This window comes from Kogia breviceps, chromosome 10 (assembly GCF_026419965.1).
Source record: "Kogia breviceps isolate mKogBre1 chromosome 10, mKogBre1 haplotype 1, whole genome shotgun sequence".
In the NCBI taxonomy this organism is placed as follows: Eukaryota; Metazoa; Chordata; class Mammalia; order Artiodactyla; family Physeteridae; genus Kogia; species Kogia breviceps.
Window position 1 is genome coordinate 30,957,628 of NC_081319.1, and position 14,856 is coordinate 30,972,483.

Here is a 14,856-nt window from a genome sequence, read left to right on the forward strand (position 1 = left end):
TAAAATAACACTTATGGAACCCTGCTCTAATTTTTGTCATCTTTTGCAAATGTCAGATGAGTGGATATTTCCTGAAAATGATGACCACATCCCCCATTTGGCCTCCAGCACCCAGTCTCTACTTCTGGATGAAAACTCCTGCAACACCTCACACCTGTGGCTAGAAACCAGCAAGAAAAATGAACATGACCAACAGACAGAGGAAACCCAGATTGTTCCAAAGAATATTTTCACTTTTTCATCAAGACCACGATCAGCACCTCATGGAAAGACTCAGAATATGTCCCCAGAGGGGTGCCCATTTATTTTGGATCTAAAAGAGGATACCAGTGTAACAAGGAGAGACACCCAATTGGAGGATGATTTTTATGGTGGTGATAGAACCGAAGAGGTACATTGCTTGATGAGTGAAATAGTTCTAAAGCACAGGTCTATTGTCTCCAACTAAGCACTAAAACTAGTTGAAATGAAAGAGGGAAAGTCAACTGCTATTTATAAAAATGCAGCAGATTGCAATGTTAGTCAACAGTTGCCTCAGATTGTTATGGTAACTCTAAATTGCTGCCTTTTTTATTAACAGTCAGCCATTTTCATTTTTAATTATGGAAACCAGTTTTTGGTTTGATTTTCTTTTTTCATTTTAATCTTTGCCTCACAGAGTGAGAAATAATATGCAGTTTAGTTATATGATAGCATGTCTAGTAAAATATTGAGAACACATTGTTCTAGATCTCTGGGGAAATTGTGTTGCCGTTGCTAAGCATTCTGAATTGACACTTTTCTGGCTTCCTAACACCCCTGCCATCTTTTCACCTTAGACCTATTAGGACTCATTATTTTCCATATGGTTCCAGAATTTCAAGAGTTGTGCCAGTTAAAGTTTAGGTAATGAATCATGGATTAGTGCTGGGACTTGCCTTACAGGAGGTTTTCTGTTTGCAATTATTTAGAATACAACTATATCTCATAAATCAGTAAATTCATAAAAAGTTAAAATTTTAATAACTAATTAAACATCAAACTGAATGTAGTTCTGAAACATTTGTTTAAAACTTAATATACTCTTTTTCCCCATATGAAATGAATTTATTTGTGAACTTTCTTTAGCATAGTTCTTTAATAATAGGCATTTATATTTTCTAGAAAAAATAATTATCTTAAAAGCAGATTAAAGTCGTTATGTTTTAGTGAAATTATACAAATCATTTATATGTAGAAATTATAGAAATAATCAGAAAAACATTTTTTGTATGCTTACAAAACTTTTTTTTAACAACTATATCTGATTAGGAATACCCCTTTCAACAGTGGGATATAGATTAAGTCCACAGCTCCTACCTTCAGAGCCAGTTGAGAATATGGTGAGATTGTTCAGGCAGTAATTATGGTTTTTTGCAACTTTTAATGAGTTTCTGTAGGAAAGTGCATGGGGAAATCCTTTTTTATAACCTCCTTACTTCTGAGTGTGATGAAACTATTAGTCATACCAAACATAAACCTACTACACACCCCTTTATGCATAAATGCATAAACAGTACATTTTAAATGTGCTGTGAACAACTTTATCCCTTTCACCCTACATAAAATTAAGCTATAAAACTGTAAAATGAACATGTCTTCAGCATCTAGTATTGCCCCCATCCAAGCTGTCAATTCTTATACAGTATTAATTGGCTAATCTGATAAATCATACCATTTTGTTAATGGGGTAGGCCCATCCCCTTCCCATGTGCACAGCTTACCTAACTCAAAAGAATTACTGTGATGGGAGCAATGTCATGGCAGGTAGGAAATAACAGTTCTCTGGAAAACTTTGAGGGAAGTATTATGTGGAAACAGCCCTTTAAATGACACCCCATGAGGAACTTACCTCTCCACTTATATGAAGGAAAAGCCTTGAGAAGAAGCAATAGAGCTTTATGGGAAGATGAAGAATACTAGTTCTGAATATTTTAATTTGCTATCACTTTATGTGCTTTCTTTTGCTACTAGCTACTCTACTTCTGACATCCTTCAACATTTATTTTGCAGACATGTACTTGTTAGGAACTACATGAAATTGAAAATTAATTTATCATGCATTTTCAAAGCTCTGATTGGCATAGCTCTCTGGTCACCCCTGTGCCAAGACCATCAGAATATGGCTTGAGTCTGTAGTGGGACGATATCATTGCTAACACCTGCCCTGGCCCACCTTTAGTCAGAGCCTACTAAGTGGCAGCCAGAGAGAGGGGCAGAAGCCTTGCCATGTTATGCAAGCTTTGAGGTTTGCTGTTAGAGGCAATAACAAGATACAAACTAAAATACAGATGACTAACAAAAGTGCTAGGCTATATTTAAACAAGTTCTAGAATTTGTAATGATCCCTTTTTTATCAAATTGGTTTTTTGGGAGCTTTTTCTAAATTCTTTTTCTGTAGGATTATTTCTCCCATTTATTATATAAGTCAAAGGGAAATTAGATTACATATTTTATTTTATTTTTTTAAGAATAAGTTTTAATTTAATTTGTCAAAATTACAAAGCACTTTCTTTGTTTTGCTCTCAAAATACAGTGAATCTGTCTTCATGTTCTGGATGCTTTGTTTTGGGGGGGTTTTTTTTGTTTTTGTTATTTTTGGTTTTGGGGGGAGTATAATTGCTTTACAATGTTGTGTTAGTTTCTGCTATGAAGTGTGTCAGCTATATGTATACATATATCCCCTCACTCTTGGACCTCCCTCCAAGCCCCCCATCCCACCCATCTACAGATTACATATCTTAAATGTTCACTTACATATGGTCTTTGAAGAAAAATCAGTTGATTTAGGCATTCTTATTACTATTGTTGCATTATTTTATGTATTGATTGATTTTAAAACTTGCCTTTCTTTTCTTTTCTTTTAATTAATTTATTTATTTTGGCTGCACCAGGTCTTAGTTGCGGCACTCAGGATCTTCGTTGCGGTGTGCGGGATCTTTTTTTAGTTGCGCCATGCGAACTCTTACTTGCAGCATGCATGTGGAATCTAGTTCCCTGACCAGGGATCGAACCCAGGCCCCTTGCATTGGGAGCTTGTAGTCTTACCCACTGGACCACATGGGAAGTCCCTAGTTGCATTATTGTAGAATGTTATATCGTTAGAGTAACACTATTATATCTAAGGAAAACAATGTCGTACTATAAATAATGGTGGACAAATGAGTAATAATTGCATTACTTATTATGCTTGAAGTTTATAATTAATTTGTAATTAAAAGACTTTATTTGGTGTTAGACCATTTGAATATTTTTAAAGGGAAATTAGATGTATTCAGAAGCAAAAAATTAGGCACAATCATGATATTATGATAGAGAAAAAATACACATCTGACAGTAAAGACGAATTAAAATAAGCTTTCAGTGATTGTAGTTTAAGTCCCTAATAATCAGTTCACATTTGATACCTTCATCAGTGTGAGAGCCTTAAAAGTATGATTTTTTTTGTATATTCCCATCTTAGTCTTGACTTTACTATATATTTTATTCCCTAGGCAGACATATATACTAATTTTCCTGATACTCAATTAATTTTGAATTTGTATTTCTTATCTGAAAAGCACACTATGGAAATATATCTTGTGGTGAGTTATAAAGTCAAGACTACCACATAAAATGAATTATCTAGGAAAGCTGCTAAACAGAGTACCTTTCATACAATTCCAGCTTCTGAAAGAAAAAAAAAAGCATGTTACTATTATCATCTCTGTTTTGTATTTTATGCCATTATTCCCAACATGGCTTTGGGTATATATACCTGGTTGGTGATTTGAAATAGTTAGCTTTATATTAGTATTTTATTATTTCTCTAATTCAATTTTTTATCTAGATATATAGTCATTTTCTTTCTTTCTTTCTTTCTTTTTTTTGTTTTGTTTTGTTTTGTAGGTTTTGGCCCTACAGCCAAATAAAGATTTTTCTGTGGAAGCATAATGCCATCTAATTACCATGTCAGTGTGGTTGGTTGTAATTTGGACGTAGAAATGTAGAAATATTGATAGAAATTATTGTGAGCTCTATGAATCAATATACTGAATTTGGACCTAACAATAGTAGGACACTTAATAATAGCTAGTGCCATTAGGACTTAATAATAATAGGACACTTAATAGTTGGTGCCATTAGGTAAAGCATTATATATGCCTACAGGGGAATTAGTTACTACTTGTGACACCATTTTATAGATGAACAGAGTAAGGCTCAGAACAGTGACATAGCTTGTTCAAGGTCATATGGCCAAGCAAGATGAACCTAGAATGGAGCTTGGGCACATTTCCTTAACTCTTTTTTTTTTTTTTTGAATTTTTTTTAATTTATTTTTTTATACAGCAGGTTCTTATTAGTTATCCATTTTATACATATTAGTGTATACATGTCAATACCAATCTCCCAATTCATCCCACCACCACCACCCCAACCACTTTCCCCCCTTGGTGTCCATACGTTTGTTCTCTGCATCTGTGTCTCAATTTCTGCCCTGCAAACCGGTTCATCTGTACCATTTTTCTAGGTTCCACATATATGCATTAATATATGATATTTGTTTTTCTCTTTCTGACTTACTTCACTCTGTATGACACTCTCTAGATCCATCCACGACTCTACAAATGACCCAATTTCGTTCCATTTTATGGCTGAGTAATATTCCATTGTATATATGTACCACATCTTCTTTATCCACTCATCTGTCGATGGGCATTTAGGTTGCTTTCATGTCCTGGCTATTGTAAATAGTACTGCAGTGAACATTGGGGTGCATGTGTCTTTTTGAATTATGGATTTCTCAGGGTATATGCCCAGCAGTGGGATTGCTGGGTCATATGGTAATTCTATTTTTAGTTTTTTAAGGAAACTCCATACTGTTCTCCATAGTGTCTGTGTCAATTTACATTCCCACCAGCAGTTCAAGAGGGTTCCCTTTTCTCCACACCCTCTCCAGCATTTGTTGTTTCTAGATTTTCTAATGATGCCTATTCTAACTGGTGTGAGGTAATACCTCAATGTAGTTCTGATTTGTATTTCTCTAATAATTAGTGATGTTGAGCAGCTTTTCATGTGCTTCTTGGCCATCTGTATATCTCCTTTGGAGAATATCTATTTAGGTCTTCTGCCCATTTTTGCATTGGGTGGTTTGTTTTTTTGATATTGAGCTGCCTGAGCTATTTGTATATTTGGGAGATTAATCCTTTGTCTGTTGATTCATTTGCAAATATTTTCTCCCATTCTGAGGGTTGTCTTTTCATCTTGTTTGTAGTTTCCTTTGCTGTGCAAAAACTTTTAAGTATCATTAGGTCCCATTTGTTTCTATTTGTTTTTATTTCCGTTACTCTAGGAGGTGGACCAAAAAAGATCTTGCTGTGATTTATGTCAAAGAGTGTTCTTCCTATGTTTTACTCTAAGAGTTTGATAGTGTCCGGTCTTACATTTAGGTCTCTAATCCATTTTGAGTTTACTTTTGTGTATGGTGTTAGGAAGTGTTCTAATTTCATTCTTTTACAAGTAGCTGTCCAGTTTTCCCAGCACCAGTTATTGAAGAGACTGTCTTTTCTCCATTGTATATCCTTGCCTCCTTTGTCATAAATTAGTTGACCATAGGTGCATGGGTTTATCTCTGGGCTTTCTATCGTGTTCCATTGATCTATATTTCTGTTTTTGTGCTAGTACCATATTGTCTTGATTATTGTGGCTTTGTCGTATAGTCTGAAGTCTGGGAGCCTGATTCCTCTAGCTCTGTTTTTTTTCCTCAAGACTGCTTTGGCTATTTGGGGTCTTTTGTGTCTCCATACAAATTTTAAGATTTTTTTGTTCTAGTTCTGTAAAAAATGCCATTGATAATTTGATAAGGATTGCATTTCATTTCAGTTATTGTATTGTTCATCTCTGTTTGTTCATTAATTCTTCTAGGTCTTTGTTAAACATTTCTTGCATCTTCTCAGTCTTTGCCTCCATTCTTTTTCCGAGGTCCTGGATCATCTTCACTATCATTATTCTGAATTCTTTTTCTATAAGGTTGCCTATCTCCACTTCATTTAGTTGTTTTTCTGGGGTTTTATCTTGTTCCTTCATCTGATAAATAGCCCTCTGCCTTTTCATCTTGTCTATCTTTATGTGAATGTGGTTTTTTTTCCACAGGCTGCAGGATTGTAGTTCTTGCTTCTGCTGTCTGCCCTCTGGTGGATTCTAGAAATATAGTCATTTTCTCCAAACTCTATCTATGCATCAGGTACTAAAGTAGATAGTTGCAAAGCTAGGTAATTTTTCTTACATAACAGTCCAAACTAGAACATTTGAGCCAAAAATTTATCCATATTTGGACATGAATTTTGTGGGCTGACTACTTACAGTGTTCAAATTAGCTAGGAAGCTTCTAGATCTTCTCTTCATCTAACTCTGTTAAGGCCTATAAAACAAATTTACAAACAGCAGATTAAAAGGACCATTTTAGTCCTTCCTCTCAGCTTTCCTGGTATTGTTGATTTCAAGGTTTTTTTTAGCACTCAGTAGTTAAAACTATTTCATTTCATTGTTTTTTTCCACTCACCCCTACATGCTTGACTAGCAATTCTGAATAACATTCTCACACACATTTACATGCACACAATAGAAATGATATTTACTCCACATGAGGCCAGTTATATTTCTGTGTAGCCTTTAAAAAACTTTAAATGTCAATTTGTTCAAAAAAAAAAGGAAGAATTCTATTTTGAATGTATTGCTTGCATTTTTATTTCTGTATATCATGAATTACAACATAACATACTCTCTAAACCTACCAGACAAATTTAATATTTATTTTTATGTGAGTAATTATTTTAGGCTGTTCACATCTACATATCTTTATTGTTATCTTTTGAAGCTTTCTTCTTCCCTGAAAAAGTTGGTTCCTGTAACTTGGCCCTTCATTGTTATAGGCAGGGAGAGAAGGTTATAAAACTCTTGTCTTCTTAGAATAATGTCATATAACTTTGGCTTAAAGATCAATATTTGCAGATAAGTATATATTTGGTTATACATAGAAGTTTTCACAAGAAACCTTTGTTTTATCAGTTAAAGAGCATGAAGTCTAATTTATAAGGAAAATATGTTTTTGTCTTGAACAATTAAAAATCATTTTCCCCAAATATTCACATGATGATGTTTACCCATCCAATACAGTCCCTGTAACTTCTGCTATGATTTGTCTGTGAGGCATCATTGGCTACAGGTAAAGATGTTTACAAAAGTAATTTGCCCAAGTCCTTGTAATATCAAGCATGCTGCGAATTAGTTACTTGTTAGAAACAGTCACATCTTCCTTTCATTTTATTTGGTATTATTTTAATAGTTTCCTATTAAATTCAAGAGGTAGAAGTTAGAAATACTCCTTGGGGATGGTTGTTAGTGAAAACATTTAAGATACATTTGAATGGTCAATCTTGCTATCATCAAAGAAAACATGATTTTTTCACTCTGTTATGACTAATATCTTTAGCTACATTTGTGCAAATAATTGTGCTCTTTAGTGGACAACCAAAGTATATACCTATATCGTCTCTATTGTCCGCTAGTGCTGTTGTTCAGCTAAAAGGTTCTGTCAGTTCACACATTTAATCACTAAAACGTTGGAGGAACGTAAAACTCCTGCTGACTCTATCTCAATTACAAATTCAAAACTGGCATCAAAAGTGTGTGTGGAATATTGCAGATGTGTTTTGTTCAGGACTTTTAAGAATGTTATGTAGATTTTTTTCTGGGTGGACTGAATTAAAAATTAATTGAAATATAAATAAACATGATCATCCACTTTTTACAAAGGCTAAAACAGAGTTCTTTCCTGACTCACTCAAAATTAAAGTTGTAATACAAAGAGCCTGGGTCCCACTTGCTCTAAGTAGGTGGCCCTCCTGAGTCATTAAAATTATATTTTTAAAATTACAACTCAGCAAGGGTTATTCATTTTGCCCATCCAAAAATTATTGTCCAAGCGCCCATCTGCATGTCCTTTTAAGAAACTTAGTTCAACAGAGGAAGTGCTGGGTCCTTGGGGAAATCATTCTCATCTTCGGTGTACATATGCTGTGCTACAGTTAATCAGACAAACTCTATTGATGTTCCTGGCACTGGGCGTGATTGAATATTTAACAAACAAATGTTTCTGAGCCCAGAAGACAAACAGTTCAAGAGATTTGGACTTTTAAAATATATATATTAAGTTAAATCAAAAACATTTTGTATTTGTTCTTCTGAGAAACAGATGAACAGATTATTGGAATATGAAAACAGCATAACAAATTCTTTACTACTCTGACAAATTATATTCGATTGATCTTCAGGTTTTCAGTAGCTAAATGATAAACCAAAGGGTGAAAAGTGGTTATTTTTCAGTCAGATTATAGTAAACTTCTTATGCATGTAACAAATATATATGTTATTTAGTATAAAATTAATACAAAGACATGTCGAGCCCACATGTGTTACATATGTGAAAGCAATAAGCTTCACCTATACCTATATAATCTATTTTAGTAAGTCAGAAGCATTATTAAAGAAAGGAGGAAGGTTTTGCCAGTGTACCACTACTAGTAAATCCTATACTATTTTTTATTCTCCATTTATTTCCTCTCTAAAATAGAAGCTGACACATCTCAAATCAACCTATTAGTCTCGTTTATTGTCTTGCCTTTCCCATTTATCCTAATTCCCCTTTCAAAATCTGGGATAGACCAGAATTAGTGGTTCTGAGGCAGCCAAAATAGGCAAGCCTTTTGTGCTCTGTACAGATTCTCCAGTTATTTGTCTTTTCTATATATTTTAAATAGCATAGAAAGATATTACTGTGGAAATGCAGTAGTACAAAGAGAATGAATACCTATTAGGGAACACAGCTCAATCTGACCATTTCTTGACCCATCTCCAAACCAGGGTATATCTTAGGAAAATGTAAGGTGAATGTCCCTGTACATACTCATGAATAGTTCTGTGTATATAATCACTGCTTATGCCAAGCAAAAAGAAATACACCTGAGTAAACTTACAGAAGGAAGAAAAGTGCACTGATCCACTTACAGGTGGGAAAAATACACTTCTTATCAAATGTATTGATTTTTAAAGTTTTTTTTAAATGATCTAGCAAACATCAGACTGTCCATGCATTCTTCTAAATTCTCATAATAGTACATCTGAAACTTAAATGAAATTTACTGCCTTCTACCTTATGAAATTATTACTTTTGTAGGTATCTATCTCTCTGCTATTAGACTTTATGCCTCTTGAGGTCAGTGTCATTTTTCTTCTTACCTGTGTACCTTATATAGTCCCTAGAAAATGCCTTACACATAGTAGGAGCTTAATAACTATTTATTGAACTAATGTTTATTGCAAAAGCTCCTGGGCTTCCCTGGTGGCGCAGCGGTTGAGAATCCGCCTGCCGATGCAGGAGACACGGGTTCGTGCCCTGGTCCGGGAAGATCCCACATGCCGCGGAGCAACTAAGCCCGTGAGCCATGGGCGCTGAGCCTGCGCGTCCGAAGCCTGTGCTCCGCAACGGGAGAGGCCACAACAGTGAGAGGCCCGCGTACCGCAAAAAAAAAAAAAAAAAAAAAGCTCCTAATTTCTACTTATGTCATATACAAAATTGAATCCCAGAGTGATCCAGAGATTCTGGTCCAAAGAGTTATAATTATACATTTTCCCCTTAGTCAGCCTGTTTTTAGGAGCAATCTGTTTTAAATCCACCGTACATGTGCTTATTTTTTACTGTGAAAATACGGTGGAAACGAATAAGTAGAGGGTATTCTGATCACAGAAATCCCATTGTCAATTGTATATAACAATTATAGGAAATTAAACTGGAATTTTTTTTTTAAGTTGGAGAAGATATAGCCCTGTCTAGCAACCAGACTGAATTTTTAAAAATCTATCCTAGTTCCACCAGTACCTTCTTAAAACCAAGGCCTGGAAGATGTTTGTTCTGTTTTCTGTTTGCCTTTCTTTAGAAAATTGGCTAAACTTTTATTCTCTTTTTGTCTCTGTGAAACAAAAATTGCAAGAGTCACCACTCCATTACCTAGTAATTCAGAACACTAGGCATTTTTCAGGTCTCTTGCACTCTTTCCAGTTTTCTGCCTGAAGGCAGAGTTCTTCAATCATGTGAACATCCTCAGGGTTCCCAGGATGTGGTGAAGGACAAGCTTACTCAGTAAATGTACAGCAAAGAGTTGCGCAGTGCCTGCAGCTCAGGCCTCGCGGTACTGTCACAAGGGCGGAAATATTCTTACCTCTCTTATTTTTCCACTTGGGACATAAACTAAGGTCCCGTGGATTGACAGCCAATCACCATCTTTTCTTTCCCCTATCTGGGACTCTGAATAATAAATTTCTCCATCATTTATAAAGAAATATATGTATCAGAAGATCAAGCCAGCATAGACAAAGAAAATAAGGCCCATAATGAATACCAAGAAGAAATATTTGTAAAAGATCCTTAGACACTCTGCAATTCTTTCTTTACTACAGATAGGCAAGCTATTTCTTAGGAGAGGTTCTTACACCCAAGTGTACCTTTCTTGAGACCACAGTTGTCTGATAATCCCAACTGCGTTCCATAAGAAAGGAAAATCATAACATGACTAGGGTTAAGGATTGCAGACTCCATGTAAAAGCTTTCCAGAGTTACTAAGTACAACATACTCTGCCTTCTACAGAACTCTCAGTCCGTCCAGCCTCCATCATCACCACCACTGAATTAACGCAAGTCACCTCAGCATTTCTAATCATTCCAATTTAATAGTCTCCTAATTGGCCTCCCTTACTACTATCTCCACAGACACTTCAGACACACCACAAACAATATCCACACAAACTCATTCCCATACCTTCTATTTTGTGCTGTCATGACATTCTTCTCTTCCATCAAATCACTCCGTGACCCCTTGTTGTCTTTGTGATAAAGTCCCTGGTTGGTAGGGATTAACTTTTGGCCTACCATATTCCTCGCATCTGCAGCACATAGAGCAATACATAGCCCGTGATGAGGAAGAAAGGAAGAGAGGCAGAACAATGACAGACACACAGACAGATAGATCCCTTCTAATTAAAAGGTTTGATAAATTCCTCTCTTGTCTTGTGCCCAACCTAAAGCAGGCTCTCTCACCATTACACATACTTCACTTCTACTGAAATGGAAATTTCACCTTAGATAGTGATCTGTATCTTGAGGTGTATGATGACCAAACATTCAGAAAGAAGCTGAACAGTTCAATCATTCAAATATTTTGTTTAAAAATGCCAAATTTGGGGAATAACCAGCTGTTTGGTTCTGTATGGCTATAAATGAAAGGATAGTGGAATAGCTTACTGAAACAGAAAGTAAGATAGTACATCTCAGACATTGAATAATGTCTTTAAATGTACTCTGCTTTTATTGATTTTTTTCTGTTCTAAGTTTGTTTATTATATATTTAAGCAGATAAGACAAGTTAGAAAAATCTCATGACAAGTATAAGCAATTATCACATGAGTTTTTTCTTTAAATTTATTGTTTTATAGCAGAAAAATATCTACCAACTGAAATAACACTGTGTTTCTCTTTTTCCTTATTTACCATCATGGCCATTGATTTTTTTGTTTGTAATTCCTCCTTTCTCAGATTTTAAAAATTAAATTTTTTAGGGATAATTCCAGAACTGTACATTAGTAAAATGTTTCTAGCTTTTATTTTCAGCTTTCCAAATAATTCTATTTGGTGAGGTTCATGTCTTGTGGAAAAATACTTTCTATAATTGAAATTTTCACGTAAGAAGAGTATTTCACAAAACATGCTCTATTATCTATTGCTCTTGAACAGTAAAACTTTCATACAAAAATATAAGGCAAAAATACTTTGATAAGCCAGCTTGTTTTAAAAGTAGCATTTCCCTACATAAATAAGGTAAATTCTGTGAGTTCCAGTTCTTTCTCCTCTCATGGAGTTAGCTTATCAGGAAGCCAAAGTGTACAATTCCTAAGTTTTAGGTAACTTATGGATCCTCTTCTTTTTCATACTTTCTTTGGAATGAATATATTTGAGCGACTATTTCCTAAATATACTCTTGTTACTCAGTGGTAAAAAAAACATGCTTTACCAAGACCAGAGGCAAACATAGCAGGGCATCTTATCAAATGATTTATGACTGTTTGCATTGCTGTTTTTAGTTTATTTTTTTATTGCAGAATAAAATAGTATATATATATATAAGTATATGTATGTGTACTTTGCTTTATTCAGAGAACACATGAACTTGTTAAGAACTTGTACTCAGTAACATTCACCACAAGTTTCAGCTCAAAATTATTTCACTTTGTTCCTCTGTGTAGGGTAACCACAGTGTCCAGTGTTCAACCGGCCCAACAACTAGTCCTCCAAGGTTAACTCAGTTAACGTTAGAGAACGTGCTGGGGAAGACTGCAAAGTGGACAAGTAAAGGATATCTAAAAAATGCCTACACGGAAGCAGGAGCATCAGAAAACCAGAATTCCTTGGCAAAGCAGATAGATAAAAAAGACTTTGAAACGAGTTTGGTGCCTACACCATGCCTTTCTCCCCCTGGAAGAAGGAGTGAATCCTCTCCAAAAATTCCAGGTCCTGTTATCAAAGCAAAGGACCTACCAGCGCACCAAGTGTCATCTTCAATATACAACATCTCCATACAGGAAATTTCAGCGGAGAAGTTGAAACCGATTCCTGAAGTATCTGTAAGTGGTTTCATTCTGGTTTACATATGTGGGCAATACATCCTGCTGCGTTCTGTTCTGTACCACTTTGCACACATTTGCACCAGTATCTATTTTTCATCATTTGGGTGATCAGTAATGTATTTTCTGTTCTTTTTTTAACATCTTTATTGGAGTATAATTGCTTTACAATGGTCTGTTAGTTTCTGTTGTATAACAAAGTGAATCTGCTATACATGTATATATATCCACATTATCTCCTCCCTCTTGTGTCTCCCTCCCACCCTCCCTATCCCACCCCTCTAGGTGGTCACAAAGCACCGAGCTGATCTCCCTGTGCTATGTGGCTGCTTCCCACTAGCTATCCACCCTACGTTTGGTAGTGTATATATGTCCATGCCACTCTCTCACTTCTTCCTAGCTTACCCTTCCCCCTCCCTGTGTCCTCAAGTCCATTCTCTACATGTGCATCTTTATTCCTGTCCTGCCCATAGGTTCTTCATAACCTCTTTTTTTCTTTAAATTCCATACATATGTGTTACCATATGGTATTTGTTTTTCTCTTTCTGACTTAACTTCACTCTGTATGACAGACTCCAGGTCCATTCGCCTCACTACAAATAACTCAATTTCGTATCTTTTTATGGCAGAGTAATAGTCCATTGTATGTATGTACCACATCTTCTTTATCCATTCATCTGTTGATGGACACTTAGGTTGCTTCCATGTCCTGGCTATTGTAAATAGAGCTGCAATGAACATTGTGGCACATGACTCTTTTTGAATTATGGCTTTCTCAGGGTATATGCCCAGTAGTGGGATTGCTGGGTCATATGGTAGTTCTGTTTTTAGCTTTTTAAGGAACCTCCATACTGTTTTGCATAGTGGCTGTATCAATTTACATTCCCACCAACAGTACAAGGGTAACACTCAGTAATGTATTTTCTTTCCTATTTAGATGTGTTTTAGCTCAGTAGCAGCAGATGTTAAAGAGTATCTTGCACATCCCAACGACTACAGAATGCCTCATGTTTTTAATGAGAAAGATAATTATCATGATAGTTATTTTTTATTTCCCAGTTACTTCTCATAATTTGAGTTATCACTGCCTGCAAGTTATAAATGAAGATCTTATTTTTGAGCCAAAGGTTTGCCAGTAAAATTGATAGATTTTCAATAACAATCTACATTAGGAGCCATAAAAACATCGTTATTCTATTCACTTTCTCGTCTCTTTGCAGCTGTTCCCCAAATAATAAATGATATGAGTGAAAGTTAACAGTAAAGCAGTGTCGTTTAATAAATCCCTAGGCTAGTTTGGTGGCTATATTCATGTCCATCAAATTGATTCTTTTCCTTCCTGTGTGAGTACTTTTCTTCCTTCAATTCCCCCATAGCTGCCCTTAGAAACTAGAGGAAAAATGAGGCTATGCAGAACAAATGACACTTATATTCCTTTTTTTTAAGCATTAAAGCTTTTTTTAATTTGTCATGTCCTAAGTATTCTGTGTCTTACACTGTAAAATTTTGGTTCAATTATGTTCTAGGCGTGTTAGAGTGGATTACCTAGTGCAGATAATAGACATATACATCATTACCATCAACTAATATTTCTTTATTTTATTTATTCTTTATTCCTTGGGATTTTGATAGGGATTGCATTGAATCTGTAGATTGCTTTGGGTAATATGGACATTTTAATGTCCATATGTTAATTCTTCCAATTCATGAGCACGGAATATCTTTCCATTTATTTGTGTCTTCAACTTCTTTCAACAATGTCATAGTTTGCAGGTCTTTCACCTCCTTGTTTAAATTTATTCCTAGGTATTTTATTCTTTTTGTTGTGATTGTCAATGGGATTGTTTTCTTAATTTTTCTCTTATAGCTCATCATTAGCATACAGAAATGCAACAGATTTTTTTGTACCCTGCAACTATACCATATTTGTTTATTATTTCTAATGTTTCTTTGGTGGAGTCTTAAGGATTCTCTCTATATAAAATCATGTCATCTGCAAATAGTGACATTTTTACTTCTTCCTTTCTAACTGGAATGCCTTTTCTCTCTTTTTATTGCCTAATTGCTCTGGCTAGGACTTCCAATACCGTTGAATAAGACTGGTGAGAGTGGGCATCCTTGGGCATC

General features: G+C 35.2%; 1 protein-coding gene across 12 annotated transcripts in view; it reads left to right on the forward strand.

Moving 5' to 3' along the window:
* CFAP20DC (CFAP20 domain containing) overlaps nt 1–14,856 on the forward strand; it is a 298,550-nt gene that overhangs the window by 169,273 nt on the left and 114,421 nt on the right. For 9 of the 12 annotated variants that reach the window (XR_010842526.1, XM_059076214.2, XM_059076211.2 and 6 more), the window contains 2 exons: nt 57–391; nt 12,352–12,729. Coding sequence is in view for 10 of the 12 variants with exons in the window: in XM_059076214.2 (XP_058932197.1) it covers nt 57–391; nt 12,352–12,729 (713 nt within the window). In the remaining 2 variants the exon portion in view is untranslated. Of the gene's footprint in view, nt 1–56; nt 392–12,351; nt 12,730–14,856 lie in introns of those variants that run through there. The other 3 variants (XM_067043781.1, XM_067043784.1, XM_067043783.1) reach the window with 3 other exon arrangements.